This window comes from Aspergillus tubingensis (genome assembly GCF_013340325.1).
Source record: "Aspergillus tubingensis WU-2223L DNA, scaffold_8, whole genome shotgun sequence".
NCBI classification, from domain to species: Eukaryota; Fungi; Ascomycota; class Eurotiomycetes; order Eurotiales; family Aspergillaceae; genus Aspergillus; species Aspergillus tubingensis.
In genome coordinates this window covers 1,732,495-1,760,173 of record NW_023336282.1, presented here as the reverse complement: position 1 = coordinate 1,760,173, position 27,679 = coordinate 1,732,495, and the positions used below count along the sequence as shown (strand labels likewise).

Sequence of the window (27,679 nt, the reverse complement as noted above, 5' to 3'; positions counted from 1 at the left end):
CCTGTAAACAAAGCTGCGATGAGCGCTATCAGATCCAATTTTGCCACTTCAACTGCTGCCTCATCATGCTGAAGTATAACAACATCATCATCTTTGGTGCTACGGGGGATGTGGGCTCCGCAGCCGCTCTGCAAGCCCACCATGAGGGAGCCACGGTTTCGCTGGCGACGCGCAACCTGTCCAAATCCATCCCCCAACTCGCTCATATACCGTTCAAGAGATACCAGGCCGACCTGACCCGGCCCAGTACCCTAGCTGCGGCCGTTTGCGACGCTGGTGCCAAGGCGGCTTTTATCTATGGTGTGTTCGACGACCAGGACTTTATGAGAGGCGCTCTCCGTACTCTCAAAGCAGCCGGAGTTGAGTTTGTGGTCTTTCTAAGCAGCTTTCTCATCCTCACCGATATTCACAACGTGGACCCCTCTGATATCGTTCCCTGGGAGCACGCCCAGGTGGAAATTGCACTTGAAGAAGTCTATGGACGTGATTCGTACGTGACTGTGCGACCGGCCTTTTACGCCAGCAATCTATTCCACCAAAAGCAGGCCATCCAGCAAGGCGAGGTGAGGCTTCCCAACCCGGAGGCGAAGTTTGACTTCATCTCCTCGAAGGATATTGGTCAGGTTGCTGGGACGATTCTAGCCCACGGTGCCCAGGAACATATTGTGCGACTGTTGGGACCCGAGAGGATGACTTTGAGGGAGGCTGTGGGAATCATTGGGGAGGCTCTAAGTCAAATAGTCCGGGTGACCGCAGTCTCCCGCGAGGAAGGTGCTGCGCAATTGGAAGCCGCCGGTGTCCCGCCCCCAATGGTTCAATGGCACCTTCATAACGTTATCGACCGTGCTTCCTTGTATCTTGAAAGCTCCGAGGCTCTCATAACTGGCGACAATATTTCAAAATATGCCCATCACCCTCCACAACGCTTTCGCGACTGGGTGGAGGAACACAAGGCACGGTTTCTGGGCTGATTTAGACTTGTACTGGAGACAAAGAATCCGAATCGGGAGCTATTAACTTAATCGGTCAGTCGTGGGTCAGTTAAAAACGAGGGCTTTTCATATTTACCAGCAATTATGAATCTTGTATAGATGAGATGAGACCTGGTGGTACCTATATTGGTACTACTTAAGAAGCATTTAACCCTTGTTTCAACACGTCCAGTGGCTGACAACGGAGTCATGTGATTTTCCATTTCCGGCTTTATTAACATATCCAACACTCCCTTTCTGCCATACTTGGAGACCCTTAATGTCTCACTATTCGCAGTGCTCATTACTACTTCCCCATTTATAATCTTGTTAGATCATCTCTACTCATCACCACGCCCTTCCCATTCCAAGCTTCCAGCCCTATCGACATGCAAGTAATTCTCCCCCACCTTATGCATCGCGATGTTCTCGCCGCCACTCATCAGCAATTGGGTTCATTGTAGGGCGAGACTCCAGCGCAAACCGTCAGCTCACTAGGTCAAGCGCTGCGAACCGTCGGTGGCCTGACCAAGCCAAGTGGCAGAGGGCTGTTTATGTTCCAATGCCTGCTGGCGGGGAGCTCGTCCGCTGCGATTATCGGCATGCTTGGGGCCACGGTCATGGTCTATGCCTTTACGGCGGGCGCTGTGGGATTCCTTGGCGGTTCCTGTGTTGGCTTTGTTTTGGGAAGCATCGGCTACTACCGTACTTGTGCGCGGCAAAGCTTGATTGCCTTCCTCAGGTACCCCGATTTACTCCGGCATCATATCGCCATTGACTTCGGCATGCATGGAGTGGACAAAGCCTCGCAGTTTTGGGGCACCGACGTGCAAGGGACTATGTCAGAAATTCAGAGTGACTTTTCCCTGCAAGGGATGTTGGTTGCTGCTTGGCATTCGGCGGTGCCGGCCATCGAGGTTGGTTTCGTCCCGGATTTCGGTGTAAGGATGTTGATAGTGAGCGAAGAAGAGCTGACCAGAATAATCGAACCAGGAGATTCAGAATATGGAAGAGGCCCGTCTGGTGGCTAATAGTGCCTAGGCTTTGGTATACCAGGAGGCAGCATGATGCAGAGCCATTCAGACTATCGGTGCGACTAAAGAATGGATTTAGATTGTTGTAGATACCTACTACTTAGGTTTAGCAACAATAATCTACTAACGCAGTCTATGGGGTACATATACAGTGGATCATTGACTTGAAGGATTTTGATTGCTGATTTCAATTGTGCGGCCTAGATATAGTTGTTCTTTTATAATGGTATTTCTACTGAGATCCCGCATATTCCCGTCATACCTCCATGAAAAGTTTGGCGTTCTTGTTGCTTTTCCGGACTCGGGCGAAATCCCGGAGGTGTACCATTGATCGGAATATCGTTAATCGCATCATCAAAAGACGGGGCGGCCATGGTGATGACCCAATGGTATTTAGTCCCTGTGAACAGGAAACAACTTATTTTTTATAGGCAAACTTTATTTACCTCGACTTCTGATTTTTTTTTCTTTTTCTTTTTTTTTTTTTTTTTTTCTATCTTTAATAACCACTTGACTGATATTTTAGATCTCACCGTATGGCTCTTGAAACTCACCAACTCAAACAGGTATTTCAGCGGACTATCATGCGGGGAATACCCGTCGCACCAAGCAAGGGCGGGCAAAATGCCGGAGAAGGAGCCGAGCTTTCATGCTTTATCTGCCACCAAAATGCTCCAATGCTGATTGTGGACAAAATCTTGAGCGGTAATCAATAGATATGAAGTGGTCGCACTTGTTACCCTTGACCCTGCATCTGAGCTCCACGGCGGCAGTAATTAGCGATTCTGTTGAAAGTAAGTAAAGATAACCAATGCATGTATATCCTGACTGATACATAGTAACAACCTAATTAAGGTATGAGAAAGGTGCTCGAACCGTTCAAGTATAACTCATTTCCCTTGGGTACTATCACCGCGACGGGCTGGTTACAGGATCAGCTGGAGCTCGAAGCAAATGGGCTGGCTGGCCATCTAAACGACTTCTATCGCTTTGTGGCTGGATCGACATGGGTCGGGGGTGATTGGGAGTACAGCACGCTAGATGAAGCAGCGCCCTACTGGTTCAACTACGTTGTTCCTCTCGCCTGGACCATTGACGACACGCGCCTGAAAGCTCAGGCGAAGCAATTTCTCGATTACGTGCTTGACAATCAAGCTGAAGATGGATGGCTGGGGCCCGAGAAAACACACCAAACTCGAGGAATATGGGCACGTAGTCTGCTCTTCTTTGGCTTAGTGGTGAGTGCAGACGCCTGGGATGTGTACATGTGGTGCTTGTTCTGATCCAGCGGTCCAGCAATATGCACAAGCAGATCCATCGGAGACAGAGAGGATTGTAACAGCGATGCATAAGTTCACCATTCTGGCCCATTCCATGCTCAAGGACAATTTCACCGGCCTGATCCAGAACACAACGCTTGGAGACGAGTTTGATCCCTACGGCTTTGGACTAGCCCGGACGCATGAGTTGCCCATGTCGTTACAGTGGTTGTATGAGAACTATCCACGAAATAACTCAGAAGTGATCTGGGAGACTATAGAGCTTATGTTTGCCGGTGGTGTCGCGGGTGGGAAGGACTGGACAACCTTCTTCGTGGAGGGTGTTTTCCCTACCTTGGGAACGCCGTATATCACGACCAGCTCATTCACCCATGGTGTCAATTTAGCGGAAGGTATGAAAATAAGCCCTAGGGCAGTGGAAGGCAGTGCTGACCGAAACAGGCTTACGGTATCCGACGGTGCTCTACCGAATGAATGGAAATTCTTCCCTGCTGGACCAGACCGCGTTAGCGGTAAAGTTGCTCACCACCTACCAGTCCACACTTGCTGGGAGCATCACGGCCGATGAGCATCTGGGCGGACTCAGTCCCGAGCGAGGGTATGCGTGTCTTCGCCCCTCTTTTAAATTCACCATTTCTGGCACTGACATGGAACAGCTCGGAGACTTGCATATCGGTTGAAATGATGTTTTCCATGGCCTATCTGTATCGGTTCTATGGCACCAACGCATACGCAGACCGAGCCGAGCGCGTCGCATTCAACTCCTTGCCTGCAGCGCTATCGCCGAATTGTAAGTCTATGAGCATTTAGTACGAATACCCCGGCTAAGACTCTTTTAGGGTGGTCACATCAATATGTCCAGCAGGTTAATCAGCCTTGGTCCCGCAACTTGAGTGCCGTCCCTTTCGGGAACGTGAACTCCTACGCCAACAGCTATGGCCTCGAGCCCAACTTTCCTTGCTGCACCGTCAACCACGGCCAGGGTTATCCCAAGTATGTGGCCGCTTCTTATGTGCTTGAGGGAGACAGCCATGTGATTCACGCACTACTGGGGCCCGAAACATTGAGCACGAAGCTGGCTACAGGCAGCGTGACCATAGCATGCACAACCAACTACCCCTTCTCCGGCCGACTGGAGTATGCAATCACAGCCACCACCGACCTATCATTCTCCGTCCGTATCCCTGACTGGGTGAACAAGACGAGCTCTCAGTACTCACTCGCGGGTGGATCCTCCAAACCCCTCTCCTCGGACTCCAATAACCTGCAAACCTTCAACCTCACCAAAGGAACTACCCAGATAGCTGTGGAGCTAGAAATGGGCATCCAGGTCACAAATTCACCAGCCAACGGCACCGCAGCCATCTACTACGGCCCATTATTATACGCGCTAGACATAGACTACAACTCCACCTACCACAGCCCCCTCAACTACTCATCCTTGGAGCCACTGCCAGCAGACCAGATCGTGGCGCAGACACATGACTATGTGCTCGACCCAACCTCTGCTTGGAGGTATGCTATCGACCCGACCTCGGTGACTGTTCAGCAGGTCTACGATCGCGATGGACAACTTCAAAATCCCATCTGGGCGAAAAATGCCACCCCCGTTGCCTTGTTCGCGGATGCATGGCTGGTCCCCTGGGAGGAGGACTCGGGGACCGCTGCGGTGCCCCCTAAGTATCCAAATGTCACTGGGACGCCGAGTAAGATCCGCTTGGTCCCTTACGGCTCGGCAAAGGTGCATATTGCCGATTTTCCTATTGCGGTTCAGTCGTCGTAGGGGGTTGTCGATGATGTTATGGAATATATAACTGAAAAAATCGGGACTTGGTGATCTGATGTTTAATTCATGACCACGACCTCAGAGGCCTTCGCTATGTGGCTCTTAGAAGCTGTCTACAAGGTAGCATGTGTGGTAGGACTATCAAAAACCATTGAAGTTACAACAGAACGTCACGTATGGGTAGGTTCTCGATTGTAAACCAAAAACATGAGGAAGAGCATAGATACAGATTTCCTATCTTCATTGTTTTTCCACAATCCCAGCCATTAATAAATAATACTTGAAGATATATAATTAGATCATATATGATAATTCAATTTATTTTATCAATTTATTTTATTTACTTACTTTTATTATTCATATGATATATATACTTCTTTATATATTCTTTTTTTCCTTTCTTATGTTCAATATTCTAGTCTAGTATGCTGAATGAAACATGGCTCTCAAACGGACAGTCCTCCCAAGACACGCAGCTTCCATCGGCCTGACTCGAATTAGTTTCAACCGTTAAATTGATTATCGAAATCCTTCCCCTGATTATTGATCGATGTTACTCACCGTATTCCTATAAGTGTTCCCCTTGCAGTAACAACCTCCCTCCTCTGTTACTACCTCGCAGAGAGTGCCCTTGAGAAAGTCAGAATCTATCCCCTTCGACCTGTAAATAGCCACGCCATGACAAGTAAGATCGCAGTCATATCCATGTCTTTGGATTTCCTGTAAATGTTCCCGAATTCTCATCGTAAGCCTTTTCGCATATACTGATCAGGGGAGCTTGAGAAAGGCTATCTCACGTCGTCGCGACAGCCATTTGCGCTGTTTCGGCCAGCTTGTGGAGTTGCAGCCAAGGTGCTGCCAATAAAGGAGGCAACCAGAGCGACGCGAAGCTTCATTTTCTGAAATATACCTGCTATGAACTTCGATCTCTGGTTCTGCGAATCCAGTATGCTGGTATGATTCGTGACTTAAATCTTATATGAGGAGAAGTATAAGGATCCGAAATATCTCAATAACTTTCAAATAGATACACAGGGATCTTCATCGAGGTGCTGACAACGCTATTTATACTGCGATCGCATATAGCACGAGGCCCTGCACGGTGACCAGGAACTAGTTATGTTGACTAGGGAGATCTTCACTAAACCTCACCAATGATATGCTCAGTGACGTCATTTGTAAGCAGATAATTGGATTATTTCAAATAGTTTGTGTTACAATGGCTGCAGAAATTAGTGAGACTAATCCAGAGGAGAATGTAATCTCTTGTTACCTGAGTGACCTGGTAGGTAGCCTTGACACCAAATCAGCTTATCTTGGCTTAAACCTGCTTCCACGGACCTTGATCAGTTAGTCTTGTCTTTAGCATGATGTCCCAAGTTTTACAACTTCTAAGCGTTCTTATGGGTAGTTTACTTTGAAATATTAGAGGTTCAAATCTCTAGGAGGACGCTACTGCCAACCGGTCTCCGCTCATGCTACACCCTGCCGCCTGCCTGAGAAGGTAAAGCACGCTCCTAAAAAGGTACGGCCCTACTTAGTGCAGGTAGAACCATTACCGCCTGCCACTCTGAGCTTTCTCCGCCTGAGGCAGCAGTTCATTACCTTAGCCAATAAATACCCACAGCAAGGTGGTAAGGGTTCTGCCTGTACTAGAAGCAAGCCTTACTCTTTAGGGATCAGACTTTGCCTTCTGATGGCAGTAACGTCCCTCAATCCTTATTCGTTCAATTCTTTTCCTGATCTTTCGCCATGTGAGTGAGAAATACATCTGAACGCACATACCAACATGCCATCCTCAAATGAGTTGTTCATCGACAATGAGCAATTTCCTACCTGCATCATATGAAGAAGTGTATGATAATCTTATTTTTTACTCGACTAACCATTGAATTCATATTAACAACAATCCATGCTTGTCGATGTCAGAATATCCAACCCCGTAAAAGATGCACGAACTCATTTTCAACATGACGATAACTTCAAGGTTGTGTATAGGTTTCTGACCCTCTAATCAGTAGACTACAAATATTATATCGCATCTCCCTGCGGATTTAGACGATGATTTATTTCCCAACGTCACTGTTAAGGCACAGACCGGGATCTGCATCTACCCGCATTCCACCGCTCCCGCCAAGAGTATTCACACCGGGGGTGAATCATCTTGAGTAGTGCGACAGTAGGATCTTCCCGTGAACATCATGATCATGAGAGGATTGTCGTTAACATCAATTCGATCAATGCGGCCGCTGACCCTGTGTTCTCATGTCATTTCTCCTATCCACATAACGCGCATGCCAACCCGTCGCGTCTTTGCTAGCACCGCGTCCAGATCAACACCCACAGGTGACGATCCCAATCCCAACTTCTTATATGAACCCCTCGAAGGTGTGGAGAGAATTGAATACTATTGTCCAGGAGGCTATCACCCAATACAACTTGGTGATCACTTTCATGGCCGATACCGGATAATACATAAGCTAGGACACGGCTCCTACTCCACCATATGGCTAGCCCGTGATGAGCAGAATAATGAGTATGTTGCAGTGAAAGTCTGCACAGCCGACTCAAATCCCAAAGAGGCGGGTATTTTAGCCAGTCTCACGCATCCGCATCATCTTGCGACCAATCATCTGGGCAAAACAATGCTTCCGTCGATTCTAGATACATTCACCATCCATGGTCCAAACGGAGAGCACACTTGCTATGTTACCTCTCCGGCAAGGGCTAGCCTCTCCGACTTGAAAGATGGATCATGGGTCCGCTTATTTCAGATTAATGTAGCCCGGGCTTTGACTGCACAACTAGTTCTGGCGGTGGACTATGTGCATGCCCGAGGGTTCATCCATGGAGACCTTCACATGGGCAATGTCCTGCTCAAAACGCCACCCAGCTTTGATCAGCTCTCACCCGAAAAACTATATGAAAAGTATGGAGCGCCCGAGCTCGATCCGGTGATTCATCTGGATGGCAAACCGCTTCCTCCTGGTGTTCCATACCACGGCATTGCACCCATCTGGCTTGGAGAACCAAGCGAGAAAATCACACTTCCAGAGGCAAGAATCCTACTTACAGACTTTGGCGAGGCCTTTTCCTCCAAAGAAGCAAAGTATGAATCTCACACTCCGCTCGTCAGTCGTCCTCCTGAAGCTCGCTTTGAACCAAATAAACCACTGTCATTTTCATCAGACATATGGTCTCTTGCCTGCACCATTTGGACTATTATTGCTCAGAGGCCACTTTTCGAAGGATTTCTCTCAACGGAAGACTACATGACCCGTGAGCATGTAGACACTCTAGGTATCTTGCCTCCCGAATGGTGGAACAGATGGGACGCGCGACCAGACAATTTTACCGAGGATGGGAGGCCAACTAAGCGGAATCCATATCGCTCTTGGGGCGATCGATTTGAGGATAGTGTGCAGCTGCCTAGACAGGAAGTAGGAATGCCTTTGTTTGATGCAGAAGAGAGGGATGCTATCTTTGCGATGCTGCGGCCAATGTTTGCTTTTAGACCGGAACATCGAAGCACGACGAAGCAAATTCTTGAATCGGAGTGGATGGTGAAGTGGGCTTTGCCGGAGTATGAGAAGATTCGGAAAGGGGAGTAGAAGTCAGCATGGGTAGTTAGTTAAAACTGTAAGATCATTGTGTCAATTAAAGTGGCTCTGGAGCTTGAATGGACTCCGTGTTGTGTTCAATATATATTATATGACCAATGTGCTCCGCCGTGATTGACTTGGCTAGAAGATTGTATGATGTTACTATATGGACACAGCACGGTCGATACACCCTCCACTAACCAGTAGTTCTCGACATCTTGCTAAGACGATTCACCGAGATATATATATTTTGTCATTCTTCACGAGCTAGGACCTTATTAGGAGTAAGCCTCCATTGTGTGGTTCTGCCAAGACTTGGTGCACACGAATGCATAGGTCCTTGTGCAATGCATGTCAGAACCCACATACCATTGGTCCGACTAGAGCAGATGCTATCCTAACTTGGGAACATAATTACGCGGTACTAGACAAGTTACTACCTTCAATTGTTCTACTTATGCATAAGCACTAGTGTGTGACGGCGTACAGCTACCAATATAAAGCAGGGAGCAATCCTCGCTGTCCCAAGTTGCCTTTGCATCTCTTCGATCTCTTCTTTCTCCAACAACAGAAGCCTACCGGCCTTAAATCACTTTGTACTACTCTCTTCACTATGCCTTCCACTGTGGAGTCCGAAGACCGGACATACGTCCTCTCCCACCGTTCCAAGCAAACAGAAGAACACGAGCGTCTGAACCGACAGCACAATCTCATCCAGCAGACCTTTCTCAACAATCAGCTCATTCACCCTTCTATCCGTTTGTCATCACTAAAGGGTGGGGTTGCAGATATTGGCTGCGGAACAGGTATCTGGCTGCGGGAAGTAGCTCAGACTCTACCATCTCCAGCTGTTGAAAACACCCCAACCACAAACCCCCTCCCGTCTCTTGTTGGCTTTGACTTGAACGCAGCCGCATTCCCCGAAAACCCCACCCCCGGAATCCAACTTGTACAGCACGACTGCACTAAACCTTTTGACCCCCGCTATCATGGACAATTCGACTTGGTCAATATTCGTGGCCTTGCTTACGCTATCACGGAGGAGAAGCTGTCTCGAGCGCTCGAGAATGCATTGCTACTCCTGAGTAAGTTATGCCTCTCCTTATAGTGACCACCTTTGTATACCCTGTACGGCTGGATATTAATCTCGACCTTCTACAGAGCCAGGAGGCTATCTCCAGTGGACGGAAAGCGAAGCCCGACTCTTCAAACTGTTCCCAGAAACACCCGACATGCTCAAAGCACTGGAGATCATTGATCTGGAGAGACGGGCTCGTGATCTAGTACCTTAGTGAGTGTTTACCCACTCAGTGTCTTTCTAACACTCCTGCCGTCGCCTAACCACATTGACTGACTTGTGTCCTTCTTGGTTTTTCTTCAGTCTGCCGCATTTCATGCTGCAAAGAATTCTCTCACTCAAAAGTGCCAATCAAGAAGATGCTCTAAGTATTCTTCATTTCAATCTACGTCCCGGAGGCTTCTGTCAGGGAGATGCCGATCCAGAGATCTGCCTCCAATTTTCAGACCTTCTCACAGACTCTGTCAACCTTTTTCTGCACTCTGCGCTCATGAGAATGGAGCAGCAACAGTCTCAGAACGGAACTGCAGTTGAAAACGGCAATGTCGGGAAAATAGATCTGGATCAACTTCGTAAACTAAAGACATCTGTTAGTGAGACTATCGAGGGTAAACATGTCAGAATGGGTGGGATCTTTCCTCATCTTGTGGCGCAGAAGAGATAATCTGGCGGTGTTAGAGTTGAATCTAAACTTGTAATTACATATTGCACCAAATATCCTCTGAAACATGCTCGTTTGATAGATGTAGCGAAAATTCAGTATGTAGAAGGTATATTGACAAAGCCTGCATTCGAAATAATACGCGCCGTGGCTTTGCCCTTTATCTGTGGAAATAAAAGTCCGAAATTATATTCGTAGCAGATAGTAGTCTGTGAAACTTTCAAGTATCTACGGTGGGCTAGGCATCTCCTTTGCTCCAGGAAGGCGCTCAATGCCATGTTCGGGTGTTGTATAGAGCTGATGCTGCCCGACCCATTGTTTCACTGCGCGGAAATCGCGACATTTATGGTGCCTGCGAATGCCATTGAATGTTAGCCTTGTGTCTGCATATTTCCGCTCTTTCGGGAACGCTATATGTATCGGAGGATTGATTCGAAAACGCTATATGTATCGGAGGGTTGATGGGCGAAAAGAGGGGCGGGAAGGGGTGACGTTTCTTACACATTGAAGTCTGGAAATGGGTCCTTATGCCCCTTCACCCACACATATGTCAAAATACCAACGTCCGCATCACACATCAACTATTTGGCAAGTAACAACAATTAGCCATTTCTGCCTTTGAGTGATAATGATGGATATGCTACACAGGACACCCTTCTGGCTTACCTTTTGTCGTAAAATATCAATGCAATGATCTATTTCGGGTATTTGTCAACATTTGTTCAATCATCCATTGTGTTCGAACGTCTTCCAAGTCATGACTTACCAAGATGATGCCGTAGAATCTGCGGGCTATCCTCCCACGGGCCCGGCTTGTCCCTATAATAATCCTCGTAACTAGCTTGACGGAGCATATTCAAACAGTGTAGCTGATGCAGAACCTCCACCGAGCCCATGTAGCCGCCGCCGAGCTCCTCAGCCAAACCGACCGAATACTCGGACGCATTGATATGTTGAAGTGTTTGCTCATCAACATTGATGACCCCACCTATTTTGGACAGATTGTAAGCCTCGTGTTCTTGTAACTGGGTTCATTCGGGATATATTACCAGAAGCATAAGTTATGTCATCCCAGGCAGCATCAATAGCAGGGCTTGGTGGTCCTTTGAAAGCATTGGGCTTTGCAAAGCTGCCGTCGAACTTTTCAATATGACCTGTGTTCTCGAGGGCCTCTAAGGCTGGAGAATCGATAGGTAGGTAGTCATCGCATTGACATGCGGCAGCTGTCTTTCGATGACGAGCTATTGTTGACCAAAGGTAGATAGAAGCTATAAACAGAAACAAAGTCCACGAAGATAAAATCAAAGTCCCATTTGGGTGATACCGGCACCTTCGTGGTCTTCTCGTGGAAGGACTTCGACTGTCTTTGAGGAAGTTTTCCTCGTCAAAACTTGATATGAGGCGTTCTTCGCTCTGTCTGTCTTCGATCCTGGCTCCGGCCATGATGATATCAAGGGTTGATGAATGGCCGTGTGGGGTGGAGGTAGGAAGGAGTAGGAAGATGCAAAACGCAGAGATTGTTGATAGAGGGAGAAGGCAGAGCACCGGAGGGGATAACTCGGCACAAAATGTTCCGTAGATTACACACGAAATCGTGGGGAATTGCCTTGGAGAGAAGGCAATGCAGAGGAACAGGGAGGTGGAGGGGGAGTGTCCACAAACTAGCCAAGACTGTGATTCTCCTCGGAGCGAGCTCGACCTTCATCCGCCCTACCATTCCATACTCACATCAATGTACCTCATCATTGATCTTAATATCACCATTGGGGGCCAAATGGTGCCGAATTTCCGCGCGTTGCAACAACAGAGTGCCTGGAAGTACTTGGCGAGAGTTAATCATGCATGATTAAATTGACTACTCGACATTTGGCGTGATCATTAGCCTTTGACCAACCGCTCCTGCCGCATCAGCAACGAAGTGGAAGGCCCTGTACATCTTCATTTGCGAGATCCTTGAACAGTGAGATTTTAAGTAGATACTACGCCAACCCGCTTTGGAGTGAATGCCCGAACACGTCTACGATGGGCTGATGTGAGGATGGAGGGATTCGATGCAGCCGCTCACTATTCCCTTGGCCCGGCGCCAACACAGAGGATTTCAGATCCGACGAGGTTAGTATGGAACTGTCTTGGCAAGCAGTCGTACACCAAGAACCCTAGAATACAGCAGAGTGTACGAAATACATATAAGGCTCGAGGTCAGGTTCGTGGTGTCGTTATGTGCTGGCGGATGCAATCAACTGCTCTACTCATCTCTTGCTCTTTCCCCCAAGCTCGTTGAAGTTCAAATCACCATCCTTCTTACTCCTTGACTTCCCACTTTATTTCAATATGCGTACTGCGTTGAGCGCACTCGCGGCCCTTCTCACCCTTGCCAGCTCTGTCAGAGCGGTACCTGTCGCAGCTCCATCCGAAGTTGAGGAGCGTGATGCATCTGCCGTGCTAAACACGCGGTTCATTACTTACGAGGATGGGATCAATAAGAGAGATGGGGTTGAGGAACGCGATCCCTCGGCAGTGCTTAACTCACGATTCATCACCTATGAGGACACCATCAACAAGAGAGATGACGTCGAGGAACGTGACGCTTCCGCTGTGCTGAACACCCGTTTCATCACCTACGAAGACGCCATCAGCAAAAGAGATGAAGTGGAAGAGCGTGATCCCTCTGCTGTGCTGAACAGTCGGTTCATTACGTACGAGGACTCCGTCAGCAAGAGAGACGAAGTCGAGGAACGTGATCCTTCGGCTGTCCTGAACAGTCGCTTCATCACTTACGAGGATACGTAAGTCCCTCTATCCCCTTCTTGGCACGGCCAATAGGTGTACTGACATGGAAACAGTGCTTAAGCGAGGTAGTAAGCAGGCTTCGCCCTCCGGGCTGCAGACACGCAAGCTAAAGCCACTGGTTTGCGCCATAAAGAGGGGTTGTTGTGGAAACTGGCTAGTGTGCGGGGGAAGCTGAATCGGTCGATAGTACTTTTAGTTCAGGGTCTATAAACAGATCGATTTGAAGAATTCCCACTACTTAATCTGACACGGTGTTCTAGTGCGTAGTCAGACTATCGAATAAGGTGAAATCGCCGCTGTACTAGACCCATCCTTTCCCCGGAGTAATGAGAAACTAAGAAGCGTGGACTTCCCTCGGGCCGCCTGACAAATGCTGTTCGAGAAAACGCTTCAATTAGTAGCTTTCTTGGCACTTTCTATTGGAGACCCAGAGACACCATGACCCTTCGTATTTCTCTTCGAGTACCCTAAGCCGTACGGGCAGTGCAATACACTAGCTTCGCTGCCTTGAAGGAGCTGTAACCCTGCAGCGCAGCCCTCCCTCCCTCCCTCCACATTCCTTCTTCCTAGCCTGACAAGGTCATTGTGATTTCTGCAGCCTTTCTCACAGGCCATTGTCAAGTATTTGCAGGCGAATCCTTCGGTCCCCACCATTAGTATGATTTACCTGACGATGTCGACAGCCCTGTTGCAGACGTGGTGTGCCTCTGATCCTGGCGCATGGGGGCTATACAGTCGCTACAGTCAGACTGACGGTGGCAGACGAATGATGGGCTAACTTTACATTCATTCAGCCCGGCTGTCTCCTGCCCCCTCACGTCTCAGCCAAAAAACATGCATCATTCTCTTCCAGGTATTATAAGGGAATGACTTTTGGCAGTCGCGCCTCTGCCATCATCATTGCTTGTTCCCCTCTTTCTCCCTACCGCTCGTCTGCAAGTTGATCCGTCAAGATGTTGTACTATGAAGGTCATGGTATTACCAGTACGGCCAAGGCGATCATCATTGTGACCACAATTCTAGGCGTTCTAGCCATTCTGGCGGTTGCACTCCGTGTCTACGCCCGGATATATTCCAAGCTCTACTTGGGTGCCGATGACTGGACAATTATCCTCGCCCTGGTAAGTCCTATCACCATCCCATCCCATCATTCATGATGTTAACATTCAATGTTCGCCACTAGATTCTTTCTTGTGGGATTAGCATTATCATCGACTACACCGATGCTGTTACCGGCATCGGAGACCCTGAGTATCAGCCAACCATGGAGGCGATCATCTTCGCATTGAAGGTAAACTTCGCTTGCGAAAATGCTCAGATCGCCACAATGGGAGTCATCAAAGTTTCTTTGCTCTTCTTCTACCGGCGGATCTTCGGCATCTCCCGTCCGTTTGTCATGGCGAGCAATGTGCTCATTGCTTTGATCTCCAGCTTCACCTTGGCTATTGTACTGGCGGTTATCTTCTCAAAATGGCCGGTCTACCTGCAATGGGACCCGACCGCCCCCTACGATATCAACGCGTCGGCGATCCTTATTTGTTATGTTGCAGGCAATAGCTTATTCGATCTTCTGACGCTGGCTCTTCCAATCGCTGCCGTACAGAAATTGCAGATGGATCAATCAAAGAAGCTGTTTATGTCTGTGATCTTTGTCTTGGGAAGCACGTAAGTCATCCTAATCTCTCCCATCGATCCCTGTGATAATTTATTAATTGTCGGGTGTGGAATAGCTGCATGGCGGCATCACTTGTTCGACTGTACTATGCCGTTCAGTGGACTAAGGAGCCTGCGACTATCAGTAGCATGTTTGAGGGTAGGTTTTCCCGGGTTTCATCCCATTCTCAGTTCTTGGAGTACGCGTTTGCTAACGTGATGTATGGTATTTCTGTAGTGCCCTTCATTTATAATATTCTTTGGGCGCTTCTCGAGCCACCCATCTTCATTGTCGTGGGCTCCATGCTTACCCTGGGTCCTCTGCTCCGTAACTGGCGAGGGCCTAAGCAATGGATTCGGCTTCTCAGCAGCAAGAAGGAGGGATCAACCAAGTTCCACGACTCGCGTTACCTTCCCCAGTCACATATGCAGTCGGCAAACTCTCATCAGCGTGGGCACGAGAAGAAATTGACACCAAGTACCTCAAGCGAAGTGGAACTATTGGAAGTGTGAAGAGTACTGCCGGGTTGCAAAGGCCGTGTCAATCATTATCATCCTCCTCAATATATGTAGTGTTAGTGTATGTTATCAAATCTTCTGGATTGAATTGTAGTCACATCGCCTCAGGGCAAGGTGTTCAGTATTACTGGAGCAACAATGGTCTCGTTTCGAAGACGTGCTTAGTTGCAATAAATCCCCGCTGAAAAGCAGTAGTCTCAATCAAGAAGAGGAGTGACTGTGCCAGCCATCCCTTCTTCTAGCCATTTGAGGGAACATACAGGGGTGGTTGCGGACAGTGGGTCATTCGCGTCAGACTACTCGACTGGCTTCGAGCTACCCATTCCCGTTCTAGCAATAGACAGACTCACCCTGGCTGACTTCATTCAACAAACGAGTTTTTATTCCACCCACTGAGCCGATGAACAAAGAACATCTTACAACACTAAAGTAGACTGTAAGCGTCGGCCTTCGGAAGACAAGTAGGGCTCCCCTCCTCTACAGACATAAATACTTCTCCCAATCCCCCTCTTCCCAGCACCCGAACTAATCTCCCCTACTACTACTTACTCACCTCAATAACCCCCTTTCCAATACCTCATATATTTACTTCACTCAACATCATGACCATCCCCACCGACAAGAAGAAGCCCGCCCTCGTCGTCGTGCCCGGCGCCTCCCAAAACCCAGCCCACTACGCCCACCTCCTACACCTCCTCCAATCCGCCGGCTACGGAGCCTTCACTGGCCTCCTCCCCAGCATTGGCGCCCAAGGACAGGTCACGGCGGCTGACGACACCGACTACGTGCGCAACCGACTGATCCTCCCTCTCCTGGACGTCGGCAACCAAGATGTGATCCTGATCAGCCACTCGTACAGTGGAATGCCTGCTAGCGCGGCGGCGCGCGGACTCGGACCCGCCGACCGTGCCGCTCAGGGCAAGTCCACTTCTGTGCTTGGCCAGATCTTCATCGCGACCATTCTGCCTCGTGGTGGTGATGGTTTGAGTGTTATTGATTCTTTTGGAGGAAATCTGCCCCCGCATATGTATATGGATGTATGTGCTCCTTCCTTTCCTACTTACTATTTCCAGTTTTAACGAGAAGCAATGAATGAATAGAAAGAACAAAACCTCCTCAAATGCGACGAGCCCAAGCCCCCTCTCTTCTACGACGTTGAGCCCACCCTTGCCGACGCGGCTTGCCAGACTTCCCTTAGTCAGGGTTTGACTTCTTTCTCGAGTCCCTGTCCCGAGGCGAGCTGGGGCTCTGAGGCCTTCAAGGATAGAATTGCTTATATCCACACCACTGAGGATCGCGCGGTGCCGTACCCGGCCCAGACGGCCATGGTTCAGGCTACGGGTGCTAAGTGGATTACTAGGGAATTGGCTACGGGTCACAGTGCGCAATTGTCTGCTCCGGAGGAGCTGACGAAGACTATTTTGGAGTTGGTGAAGCAGTGGGAGTAGATAGATGTATTTTGATGAATTGGGTGTGTATTTAGCTGCTTGCAATGTTGTTTCAGAATGTAAGAAAAGTCGCCAAGCTTACTTAGTAGAATATGTGGCTTTGATATGGGGTGATGTTCAATCACATTGGCAAATAGAATTATTTGTTCTTGTTGTCCTCTTGCTTATCCATCCTCCCGCTTCCTACAGGCACAACTTGAAGGCATGTGCCCCAAATGAGGGGCAGTGGGTCGATGAAAGGAAGAGGAGGGTAGTGGAGGACGCCGCGACAAGCACAAGGCACATAAGAGAGGGAAGGGGGTGGATACTCCTGCTTGGTGCGCTGGCCAGTCGAGAAAGAGAGGGGCATGGGAAGGAGACAAGGCTGAGGCTCGTTAGGGCCAACTGGAACGGACACTCCCAAGCAACCTAGACTCCGCGGATAAACACTTCAGGAAGCTAGCTTAGCTCCGAGTGCTCCGTACTTTTCCCTTCTGTTCGGTTATCTGTCCATCGCTAAGGATGAACTAAGGATGTCCCCGAGCGTCCAATCTAAGTGGGCCTGACAGATTTAGGGCAGGCGGGGGAGGCTGTGGGCGGAGAGGGCCGACGGGGCGAGATGACATCCAGGCAGCCAGCATAGTATACCAAAATATTACAGACATGCCAATGTCTCCGTTATCCTGTGATCAAATTAATGCAGTCATCATTAGTATTGGGTGTGTTACATTGACTTACCATTGACTGGTAGATTCACAATGGAGGGGAATTGAAGTGGCCGTCAAGCGCTAAATTAGGTCAATGTACCATGCCGCAGGACACACACTAACTGGCCAATGAGCCACTGGCTAGTCAGACTAGCTAGTTAGCACCCAATCTATGATAAACGAGGAGAGGCTTACATGGTTACATCTTTCTCCCCTCTTCCGATCTACCCGGTTTTAGCGACACATGCATCAGTTTCAAGTAGCGTTGTTGAGGTAAGCATCGGTGACGGTTCTCTCTGTTGTCGATGGGAGATCATCACAGCCAGGGGCATACTGAACGGAACGTGCTAAGACCTAATCTCCACGCCTCTCCCTCGTTGATCGTATGGCCTGCCAGTTGTCTAGCTAACCCCTCATATTCTGCGAGGTGTCAGAATTTAGTGCGATTGGTCTACCACAATGAGGAGTGGGGAGAAATACGCTAACGTCCGGCATAAGCGCTAATTTATATCGTTGCAGTCATATTAGTTTCTATTACTATCAGTAAAGCTAGATTTATGCTTCGCTAAAGTAGATGCACATCAACGAGGAGTTTAGAGTAAGACGGCGATAAGCACCGTGACTATGGGGCCAGATCTATTCCTCTTCAGACGCGGAACCTGCATGCGTCTTCTTACTGCATATCTCATCTTATTACTATCCAGTTAGATCAATGTCTATGTCATGGAATCAGCCCAACCCTCGCCCCATTCCTCGAACAGAGCGTCAACCCCAATCCCTCCACCCATGGTCCAGGGTCCCGACTCTCCAGGCCGCGGAACTCCTGCACCATCCGCACAAGAACATAGCTGACCTCCGTCAAGGCATAGCGCTGACCAATACAGATCCGTGGTCCGCCATTGAACGGCAAATAGCCCCAGCGCGGCTGCAGCTTCCCATCCTCCCAGCGTTCAGGGCGAAATACCTCTGCATCTGGACCGTAGATGTCCGGTCGACGATGCATGGCGTAGACGTTGTAGGCGACGATCGTTCCTTTGGAGACGAAGACAGGGGAAAGGCCGTCTTTGCCTCCGCCCACAGGGAGGACTGTATCTTTCTCTGCTTCGCGTTCGTTGCGTGGGACGACGGGGTGAAGGCGCAGAGCTATTAGTTCAAGTCAGTGACATCCAGCATAATAGAGAGGTAATGGGTATACATACATTCATTAACGCAGCACTGAACATACTTCAGACCGCGCAGCTCCTCATACGTCGGTGGCCGGTTCTGCAGCGTTTCAACTTCCGCGCGCAATTTCGCCCAAATAGCTGGGTTCTTCGCCAGCACGAAGAACATATTCCCAAGAAGACTGGCCGTCGTGTCTCGCCCCGCTAGAAGCACATTCATCAACTCGTCCAGAATGCGCTGCTTATCAGAAGTCCGTGACGCCAGCTCATGCGAGAAAATATACCTCCGCTTCGTCTCCGGCGATTCATCTTCTTTCCTCGTCGCAGCCGTATAGACCGCCTCATCAACAAACCTTTGCACAAAGTCTCGACAAATGCGATTACACTCCTCAGCCTTCCGATCACAAAAGATGACACCAAGCGGACCCAGCATTCCCCGCATCGGGATCGCCATCTGAGCATAATGAAACGCCTCCGCGAACCCAGCCTCCGAGTGACCCTCTTTCAACGCGCCCACCGACTGTCCGAACAGGAACTCTGTCGCGGAGTCAATCGTATACCGGAAGAATAGTTCCTGCAGGTCCACCGTGCTCCCATCTCTTGGAAGCGACGCGAATAGATCCTGGATCAACTCTTCTAGCAAACGCAGATCAGTCACCTGCTCGCGGGCGAAGCTCGGCCTGATAAGCGCGCGAGAGGTGGCCCAATGGTGACCATCCGTATTGAAAATGCCTTCGCCGAGAAGAGGCTTCATTGCCTCGTAGCGGTGCTTGAGACTATAGTCGTTGAAGTTGAGGGACAGGACTGTCTTAATGTTTTCGGGCTCGATGGTGACGATGGCACTACGGCCTAGTTCTTTGACGGTGAATGTGTTGCCGAGTGTGCGGAATAGATTGCAGCCTCGCTCGAGGATACGGTGCTCTTTCCTTGTGCGCATTGTGCCCAGGATGGTGTCGAGGCCTAGGAAGGGGTCTTTGCTGAAGGATCGTGCGACTGGTTGGCATCCATGCTGGCGGGCGAATTGGCGGCGCTTGAGATAGCGTCGGAAGAATTCGCTGGCAAATACTAGGGCGGCGAGCAGGAGGATGATGAGTTTGGGTTGAAAATCCATGATGGTTATTATAGATTAAGGCATTGAAGCTGGAAAGTGAACGATGATCGCTTTCTGGGTTTTTTATGTATGCTGTTCAGGCAGCAGTAGTGAGGTTGAATCACGTGGGCGTATATAGAAGGATTGGAGGTGAGAATTTAGCGTGACGATGAGGAAGAATCAGGCAGCCGGTAATATGTGAGGTCAATGTTGAATGAAGTTTGATCTGCGAGAGTGAATATGGAAAAATGACATCAAACTCATACTTCAACTGACAGTGACAATGTAATGAGGGGAAACCAAGCGTAATGGCGAATTCCGATACTTGGTTGTGGCGTTGATCCTTTAGCGTCCCCATATTTTTGAGCTTATCATCTCTAACATTCTGTCAAGCTCCAGGGCAGTCAGCTAGCCTCGAATGTATAATGAGTTCCGAGCCATCGAGATAACATTTCCCTTTAATCATCATGTTCTTTGGCATCCAGACCAATAACTACTCTTGTGTCTGTAGTGATATCGGACTCCGGCGGAGCTAACCCTATATCCCTGGCATTTCTATATGCGAAAGACTGGCGCAAAGATAAGCAGACAATGCCAATATCCCCCATTGCTCTTAGAGCATCCATAAAACTACGTCTATAGATAACCCAGTTAGAATATCACTATCCCAACCAGCACAGCACATCCCATCCCAACCAACCATCACCAAAATCACCAACCCCCACAATGTCCGACATCAACCACCAAACCTACCACACGCGCCTCGAGCAGATCAAGCGCATCGCGCACCACCACTCCCTCCAAATCACCACGATCACCCCGGTAGCATACCAAGAACTCGGCCCCTGTCCCTACAACAACTTCATCTACAAGCTCGAACTATCCCAACCCCCTTCAAGCACCTCACTCCACACCCCAAATGACGCCCCAAACCCCCACACCACCTCCCCTCCAGACGGAACAACAACCACCTACATCCTCCGAATGAGCAACCCCCTAGCAATGGGCATCAACCCACACGTCTCCCGCATCGAGAACGAACTCGCCGCCATGTCTCTCGCCCGTCAAGGACTCGAATCACATCGTCCCGGATTAGGCTCTCTCATCCCCAGAATATATACCTTCTGCTCGAAACCTACTCATCCAGATGACCTACCCTGGACACTAATGGAATACAAGTCCGGTGTACCACTGGACGAGTTCTTCCCTTCTCAGTCCACGACAATCAAGGAATCAATCATCGAGCAGGTCGCAGATATACTCGCCGGACTCCGGAAATGTCCTCTCCCGGAGGGAATCACCTACGGTGGACTCGCTCTATCAACCGACGGCGGAATCATCAGTGCGGAGATGACCACCACGAATGGAGGACCGTGGTCTACATATGAAGAGCTCCTCAGGGCACGCCTACGGCACGAGCTGCACGATGCTGATTCCAGCCCTATCATTAACGGATGGCGAAGCAATGGAAATGGAATCCGAGACCGCCTCGACTCCCTCATCGACAAATTCTCCCTCTCTGGCCTTCTTTCGGACCCTGATACCAGAGTTCTCATCCACGGTGACCTCAGTATTCCTCCCACTCCACAGACCACCCCATCTACCCATTAAGATACTAACTAACATGATATCCAACAAGCAATGAACAACATCCTCATCGACCCCACCACCTGCAAACTCACCGCCCTCATCGACTTCGACTTCGCCTGCATTGCCCATCCCGCTCACGAGTTCCTCGTCTCGCTTCAGGATCTAGGCGGTAATGTAATGGGTCCTTACGGGGAGGATCCGACGGAGGGGAAGCTATCGCAGGCTCTTCTTTCTGGGGACTTTAGTGGTGAGAATGTTCCTGGTGAGCTATGGTGGATCGGGAAGACGTTTAATGCTTGTTTGGCGGAGCGGGGGGTGGCGCGGCCTAGTGATATCGGTGGAATTGGGGTGCTGTGTCAGTGGCGTGGGCTGGAGCAGTGCGTGTGTCCGTTTCATTTGGCTGCGGAGTTTATTGTGGGGAGGATGAGTGAGGGGGCACGGGCAGGGGCGAGGGAGGGGGCGGAGGGGGAGGTTGTGGAGAGGATTGGGGGGTTAGAAGGGCTTTTATAGTGGGGTTTAGTGGATTAGGGAGTGTATGGGTGGTGTTGTGGATTCTTTGGAAGTATGCTGTGTTTCGTTGAAGTGTTGGCAGACACAAGGCACTGTGGTGTAGATATCTACAATCTAGGTCAAGCTTACTGCATATCGTTTTCATATCTCAATGCGGTAGACAACCCGGCAGCTAACACTTAACGTGATAGAGATCATATGAATTCTAGACGCCCGAAAGCCCTATACATCTGTGAAGTAGTAAACCCCGAAATTAGAACAATGTCCCTGATAGCTTGTCCTCCCAGCCTAACGCCCAATTGTACTCATTCCGAATCATGCTACACCGATAATCCATGCTACCACCGTCTACCATACACCGAGTCTTCACCGCGAGAATTACGTTTCGCCTGTTGACGGCTTCGATCACGAGAGCCAGAGGTCTGCGTCTCACTGGCGTATGTTGAGCCCGAGACGCTGTCAGCGCCAGAATTCAACAGTTTCGTTGTCTGGTTCAGGTCGAGATCGGGGTCGCCGTTGTAACGCGCTTCGGCGTCCTTGCCAAATAGAGCCATCATATCCTTCATCGTCAGCTTGGCCGCTGCGGTCTTGCCTTCTATGGTCACGTTGGCCAGCTCGCGCTTGCGATCTTGCAGATCGATAATTCGTTCCTCCACGGTACCCTTGATGATCATCTTGTAGATCTTGACGTCTACTGTCTGATTCAGACGATGGACTCGGTCAATGGCCTGCTCTTCAACGAACTAGAAGGGATTAGCATGTGTATTTTCGAGGGACAGTGGTAAACTTACAGGATTCCAGAAGGGCTCTAGAATAACCACACGACTTGCGGCAGTCAGGTTCAGTCCCAATGCACCAGCGCGTAAACTGCAGAGGAGAACCCTAGTGCCACTATTATTCCGCAGCTTGTTGAGACTGGCTTCTCTATGGTCGTTCCGCATGCCTCCGTCATATCGTGCGTATCCAATTCCGGTGCGCTTCAGGAATGGCTCGATCTTATCAAGCATGGAGGTGAAGACCGAGAAGACGATGAACTTGTGGTCTGACGACTCGCGCCTGAGAATCTTCATAAGGCGTCGGATTTTCGTCGAAGGCAAGATCTTGTTATCATCGTCTCCGGCATAAATGTCGTCATCGTCAGACTCCACCTCGGGGCTACGGCGACTGATGCCCGTTGGCTTGCGAGAGGGAGACTCAGGCCCATCGTCGTCACTGTCAGAATCGTCCGAGTTCAGCCATTCACCACCGCCTTCTGCGTCTTCATCATCGGTGCCTCCAGCTGTTCCAAGGCTCGACTTTCCGCGCTGATCTTCTGGAACAAGCCACTCGCCATCGTCCTCATCTTCATCATCGCTGTCTAGTACTACTCGTCTGTTTCTCCGCCGGATGACCTGCGGCTCTCCGCGGTGGGCCGATGGTGATTCTGTTAGATCAATAATCGACCTCCGACCGCTCTTCTTCTTCTTGCCGGTATTAGTCAGGTCGGCATTCAACGCGACCTCGCACTCTTTACACCTGCTATTACCGCCAGATGCCTCCTCTTTCTTCAAATCCATTTGGCATATATCACACTTCTTGGACACAACACTCAGTGCCCCAAAAAGGTCTGCCATGCTGTCCAGCTCATCATTTTTGGCGGGTTTCTGGCTGCCGGACTGTCCGTTTTGCAGGAGAACGTCCTTATCCTGAGCAAGGTCGCTCTTAACAAGGTCGGGGTGATTGCAAGATTGCCGAAGACGCAACAGCAACACCAAAGCGCCAGCATAGTCAACCTTCTCACCGCCCATCATCTTCTCGAGACTGTTTTCTGTTCTCTGCTCTAGGCGCTGGTAGAAGTTCATCTCACCAGGCATAAAGTCCGCTTCGACCTTGATAACCTCTCGCTTGACGATGTGGAAGCCAGATGACTTCTTCTCCCCATCCTTGCCAGGCTTGAGGTTGTCATTCTGCTTCAGAATATCCTTCGTGCGCCGCTTCATGAAGATCTTGAGATAGATCTGCAAACGCTCAATGGCTAGACCTCCACGGCCGTTCGCTATTGGCTTCATAATTTGCTCTTTCCATGCCGCCAGGTCATTGAACGGCTTGATACGTAGGAATTTGATCAAGCTCTGCAGTTCGTCAAGGTTGTTCTGCATTGGCGTTCCCGAAAGGCACCAGCGGTACTCTGCATCCAAAGAGTAGGCAGCTTGTGTTGCTTTCGCGTTGCGGTTCTTGATTGTGTGGGCTTCGTCCAGAATGATCCGGTACCAGTAGACAGAGAAGATGGGAGATTTCTTGTTGTTCTTATCCTTAGCACCATGCTCCGAGGTCAAGGTACCATACGTGGTAATAACCACATCATAATCCTCAAGCTTATCCGTGCCCTTAGTCCGTGCGTTTCCGTGGTATACCAGAACCCGCATTCTGTGCGAGTGTTCAACCTTATCGCTGATCTCAGACTCCCACTGCTTGATCAGGGCTAGGGGAGCGACGACCAGAGTCGTCTTGCTCAGTCCAGCCGGTAGTTTGCGGTTTTCTTTCTCTTCTTCATCGTCACTGCTCGCATCATCGTCCTCGTCATCAGCCAAGGGCCGCCTGAGACCATCGGCGGGCTTTCTGTTGGATAGCATCAGAGCAATAGCTTGAACAGTTTTACCGAGACCCATGTCGTCTGCCAATATTCCACCCTTGGGAAGCACTCCCTTGGTCTTCTTCCGGCCAGTCTCTTTGTCGCACATCCAATTGACTCCTTCCCGCTGATGAGGCAGTAACTTGACCTTCAAGCCTTCCACTGTCCCATCATCTTCCTCTTCCTCCTCTTCTTCTTCCTCTTCATCGTCATCTTCCTCATTCTCCGATTCAACTTCACTAACATCTTTCCCTGCCACCTCCTTGACTTCCACGACTTCCTTGACCTTCTGCTTTACAGGGGACTTGTTGGACTCGGTTTCCGATTCATCAGTGCTCTCATCCGCAGTATTGGATTCCTGTACAGTTACAGTTCCCAACTGGGCAGCAAGATCATCAATGTCGGCGTCCGACTCCTTCTCCTGGGACTTCTTCTCGGACTTCTCTTGCTTCTTTTCCTTGTTCTTCTTCTTCTTATTCTTCTTGTCCTTCTTCTTCTTGCTCTTCGACTTGGGTTCCTTCTCCTCTTCATCCTCAAAAGCACCCTCCAACAGAGCCTTGATATTCTCATTCGCCTTGGCCGTATCCACATAACCGTTGACATCCATAGAGCCAAATCCCGGGCCTCGAGATCGCGCACTTGGCGTAAAACCACCCTCACCAGTCAAGTCGACAAAGTTCCTCAGGTTCTTCGATGCGTTCGTCATCTTAACGGCAGAGGGCTTCGAGGCGAAGAATGTCTTAGGGGCACGGGGTGTATTGAACGTGAAGTTCTCTGGGCGTCGAATCTCAACAGCTCCACTGTCGACCGGGCGGGAGAAGCGGTTGTTGTTGTACGCGGACGGTCTAACGGGCTTGAATGGGTCAAACCCTTCCCTTCTGGGGGTTGAGAAGTTATTAGGTCCCGGAGTAGTGGGGGGACGGTATTGCGGGGCACCATTGTGGGCAGGATTTTGAGGCCGAGGCTGTTGTCTGTGGTGCTCCGGACGTTGGTGGTTCGGTTTGGGGATGTTGAAGGGGTTGCTAGAGTGGTGACTCTGATGATGCACTGGGCGAATAGGAGATGGCTTTCCGAACTCAGGATGGTGTGACATAGGACGATGGGGTTGTTCTTGCGGCCTTCTAGGCGTGAAGGGGTCCGCAGGGGCGTCACTTTCTTTGGCCATGGCGTATTATTCTGGTGAACTTCCTGCTGAAGCTAGATGGTGGCGGCTAATCGTCGTGTGCCGAGGGACACAGTGGGGGGGTATCAGAGGCTGTATTATCGAGATCTAGGTTGCATAGATATAGTGAGTCTATCGTAAATATGGCGAGTAAGATCTTTTCTGTTCTTGTGGGGGAGGCAGAATGTCAGCACATCACGTAACGCGGGGTTGCAACGAGACTCTCGCTATCGATATTTATCTCCGTATGGAAGGATAGAGGGGATGTGAGATGCCTACCTACTTGAATCAGGTCATGACATTGCAAAAGAGGCTAGGAAGGGCGAAATCCGGAGTAGTGGGAGGGGCTTTGGACGTGTTGACGGAGATCGGCTCTGTTTAGCGCTGGCATGCCACATTTTATCGATAGCGCTATCGCTCGGTTTGGCCGCATTGCCCCAGCAACCACCGCCCACCCAGCGGGGTGACAGGTCACACAACAGCTTCAGGTACACACAGCAAGTACGAATCCACCTCCACGAATTACATTGGATTCATCCTGAAGCTTATGTGCGGGAATTATTGATCTAGGTCCGCAGTCCGATTTAGTTAGCTCAGGCAGGAAGTCTGAGTCACAGTAGCGATTAACTAACTGAGGTTGCCTGTTTGTATTCCTTCCCGCTGCCATGAATACACATTCTTCGTCAAACATAACACTACTAATGCTGAGCTATTTGTAACATTACTCCTTATATGTTACTAGCCCTTCCAGATCTGCGCAGTAACAGGTATCTGAAGCTATTATAAGATATTTCGGATTTCTCTATACTCTGTTCACCTATAGAAGAAATAGTAGCAAAGATGATTATATATCGCCAATCACCCCCTTCAAAATCTCCGGGACAATAATACCTGCATCGCCCTCAAAAAACCAATCTCCAGGCTTCAACCCGGAAGAGCCAACATCGTTGCGGTCCATATTTACCACTGCCACTCGAGCTCCTCTACTGCGAGCCTTATCCACATATCCTGCCGCAGGGTATACCCTCGAACTCGTACCTACCACCAGTATCAAGTCAACATTTCCTTTGTTCAACCAGTCGTCCACATAATCAATTGTATGTAATGGTAGACTCTCTCCGAACCACACCACCCCAGGGCGTAGAAGCCCGTCTTTGCACTCCGGGCAGTGGGGGAGCTCTTCGTAAGGCACTGCGGAAAGAGGAACACGCTCGTCCGACACATCCGGCTCCACATCCTCATTGTTCCCTAGTGCACTAGAAACGGATCGAGAAGCCTCTTCGCCCGTTTTATCTGTTGCGGATGGTTCTAGCTTCTTTGGCAAAGCGAGAGCGGGGACAATTGGGTCGGTGAAGTCTTCGCGGGAGTAGCTGCAATAGAAAGACGTGCATTTCACTGTGAAGAGGGAGCCATGAAGAAGGTGAAGTTGATGCGGCGGGTGCCTAGCTCGTTGCGAAAGACCTGAGTATATCAAGCAACTGATTAGTGAAGTGCCACTTCAGGGCAAGGACACGAGTACAACTCACCATCCACGTTCTGGCTCAATGTGATGAAGTCCTTGTTCTTTCGGGCAAGCTCAGCCAGAGCATGATGCGCACGATTGGGCTGTGCCTTTAGGGCCATGTGCCTCCGATAACTGTAAAACTGCCATACTAAGTCTGGGTTGGCATCGAACGCCTCGGGCGTTGCGAGGTCTGTCGCGTCGTAGGATCGCCATAGACCACCGGCTCCTCGAAAAGTGGGAAGACCTGATGATGCAGAAATACCGGCTCCTAGTAACGCAATTACTCGCCTGCAGCCTTTCAGGTAGGTGGTGAATGAGCTGAGGTCTGCTGCGGGGATAGCCGGAGGAGCCATGGCGGGCTAGATATCGAAGAGAGACTCTAGACTGGGCACGGCACTCGATATAGGATAATCATGTGTTATCGCAGTGTTAATCTGGTGTGTATTTGTGGGAAAGAATGTCTGTTTCCCTCTGAAGGGAGCGGCTGTGTGTCGAGTCAGTCATTTGGAGAAGTTGTAGCTAAGTTGAAGTTCTGCGGAGT

The 27,679-nt window shown here is 49.7% G+C and overlaps 13 protein-coding genes across 13 annotated transcripts; 9 read left to right on the top strand and 4 right to left on the bottom strand.

Moving 5' to 3' along the window:
* Positions 1-65: 65 nt before the first annotated feature.
* Positions 66-971, top strand: AtWU_06950 (NAD(P)-binding protein; the record flags this gene model as incomplete). The annotated part of the gene is made up of 1 exon (XM_035502059.1): positions 66-971. The coding sequence occupies one exon, from the start codon at positions 66-68 to the stop codon at positions 969-971; it is 906 nt and encodes a 301-aa protein (XP_035357952.1).
* Positions 972-1,360: 389 nt separating this feature from the next.
* AtWU_06949 (uncharacterized protein) lies at positions 1,361-2,012 on the top strand (the record flags this gene model as incomplete). The annotated part of the gene is made up of 3 exons (XM_035502058.1): positions 1,361-1,366; positions 1,436-1,888; positions 1,965-2,012. The coding sequence occupies 3 exons, from the start codon at positions 1,361-1,363 to the stop codon at positions 2,010-2,012; spliced, it is 507 nt and encodes a 168-aa protein (XP_035357951.1).
* Positions 2,013-2,862: 850 nt separating this feature from the next.
* On the top strand, positions 2,863-5,068 carry AtWU_06948 (serine/threonine-protein kinase SRPK; the record flags this gene model as incomplete). The annotated part of the gene is made up of 5 exons (XM_035502057.1): positions 2,863-3,243; positions 3,302-3,677; positions 3,727-3,883; positions 3,942-4,075; positions 4,125-5,068. 5 exons carry the CDS (start codon positions 2,863-2,865, stop codon positions 5,066-5,068), a joined length of 1,992 nt encoding a protein of 663 aa, XP_035357950.1.
* A 2,204-nt stretch (positions 5,069-7,272) lies between these two features.
* AtWU_06947 (kinase-like protein) lies at positions 7,273-8,682 on the top strand (the record flags this gene model as incomplete). The annotated part of the gene is made up of 1 exon (XM_035502056.1): positions 7,273-8,682. One exon carries the CDS (start codon positions 7,273-7,275, stop codon positions 8,680-8,682), a length of 1,410 nt encoding a protein of 469 aa, XP_035357949.1.
* A 604-nt stretch (positions 8,683-9,286) lies between these two features.
* On the top strand, positions 9,287-10,415 carry AtWU_06946 (class I SAM-dependent methyltransferase; the record flags this gene model as incomplete). Its single annotated transcript, XM_035502055.1, has 3 exons — positions 9,287-9,758; positions 9,835-9,964; positions 10,055-10,415. The coding sequence occupies 3 exons, from the start codon at positions 9,287-9,289 to the stop codon at positions 10,413-10,415; spliced, it is 963 nt and encodes a 320-aa protein (XP_035357948.1).
* Positions 10,416-10,640: 225 nt separating this feature from the next.
* AtWU_06945 (oxidase ustYa family protein) lies at positions 10,641-11,855 on the bottom strand (the record flags this gene model as incomplete). Its single annotated transcript, XM_035502054.1, has 5 exons — positions 10,641-10,764; positions 10,914-10,993; positions 11,079-11,107; positions 11,179-11,400; positions 11,462-11,855. The coding sequence occupies 5 exons, from the start codon at positions 11,853-11,855 to the stop codon at positions 10,641-10,643; spliced, it is 849 nt and encodes a 282-aa protein (XP_035357947.1).
* An 888-nt stretch (positions 11,856-12,743) lies between these two features.
* On the top strand, positions 12,744-13,262 carry AtWU_06944 (periostin-like; the record flags this gene model as incomplete). Its single annotated transcript, XM_035502053.1, has 2 exons — positions 12,744-13,198; positions 13,256-13,262. The coding sequence occupies 2 exons, from the start codon at positions 12,744-12,746 to the stop codon at positions 13,260-13,262; spliced, it is 462 nt and encodes a 153-aa protein (XP_035357946.1).
* Positions 13,263-14,155: 893 nt separating this feature from the next.
* AtWU_06943 (lactate/malate dehydrogenase, alpha/beta C-terminal domain family protein) lies at positions 14,156-15,368 on the top strand (the record flags this gene model as incomplete). Its single annotated transcript, XM_035502052.1, has 4 exons — positions 14,156-14,323; positions 14,386-14,867; positions 14,933-15,015; positions 15,094-15,368. 4 exons carry the CDS (start codon positions 14,156-14,158, stop codon positions 15,366-15,368), a joined length of 1,008 nt encoding a protein of 335 aa, XP_035357945.1.
* Positions 15,369-15,976: 608 nt separating this feature from the next.
* AtWU_06942 (alpha/beta hydrolase) lies at positions 15,977-16,822 on the top strand (the record flags this gene model as incomplete). Its single annotated transcript, XM_035502051.1, has 2 exons — positions 15,977-16,411; positions 16,475-16,822. The coding sequence occupies 2 exons, from the start codon at positions 15,977-15,979 to the stop codon at positions 16,820-16,822; spliced, it is 783 nt and encodes a 260-aa protein (XP_035357944.1).
* Positions 16,823-18,229: 1,407 nt separating this feature from the next.
* Positions 18,230-19,782, bottom strand: AtWU_06941 (cytochrome P450; the record flags this gene model as incomplete). Its single annotated transcript, XM_035502050.1, has 2 exons — positions 18,230-18,651; positions 18,708-19,782. The coding sequence occupies 2 exons, from the start codon at positions 19,780-19,782 to the stop codon at positions 18,230-18,232; spliced, it is 1,497 nt and encodes a 498-aa protein (XP_035357943.1).
* Positions 19,783-20,487: 705 nt separating this feature from the next.
* Positions 20,488-21,861, top strand: AtWU_06940 (phosphotransferase family protein; the record flags this gene model as incomplete). The annotated part of the gene is made up of 2 exons (XM_035502049.1): positions 20,488-21,331; positions 21,401-21,861. 2 exons carry the CDS (start codon positions 20,488-20,490, stop codon positions 21,859-21,861), a joined length of 1,305 nt encoding a protein of 434 aa, XP_035357942.1.
* Positions 21,862-22,199: 338 nt separating this feature from the next.
* AtWU_06939 (putative SNF2 family helicase/ATPase) lies at positions 22,200-25,637 on the bottom strand (the record flags this gene model as incomplete). Its single annotated transcript, XM_035502048.1, has 2 exons — positions 22,200-22,604; positions 22,653-25,637. 2 exons carry the CDS (start codon positions 25,635-25,637, stop codon positions 22,200-22,202), a joined length of 3,390 nt encoding a protein of 1,129 aa, XP_035357941.1.
* Positions 25,638-26,478: 841 nt separating this feature from the next.
* Positions 26,479-27,491, bottom strand: AtWU_06938 (SIR2 family NAD-dependent protein deacylase; the record flags this gene model as incomplete). The annotated part of the gene is made up of 2 exons (XM_035502047.1): positions 26,479-27,095; positions 27,161-27,491. 2 exons carry the CDS (start codon positions 27,489-27,491, stop codon positions 26,479-26,481), a joined length of 948 nt encoding a protein of 315 aa, XP_035357940.1.
* Positions 27,492-27,679: the final 188 nt, after the last annotated feature.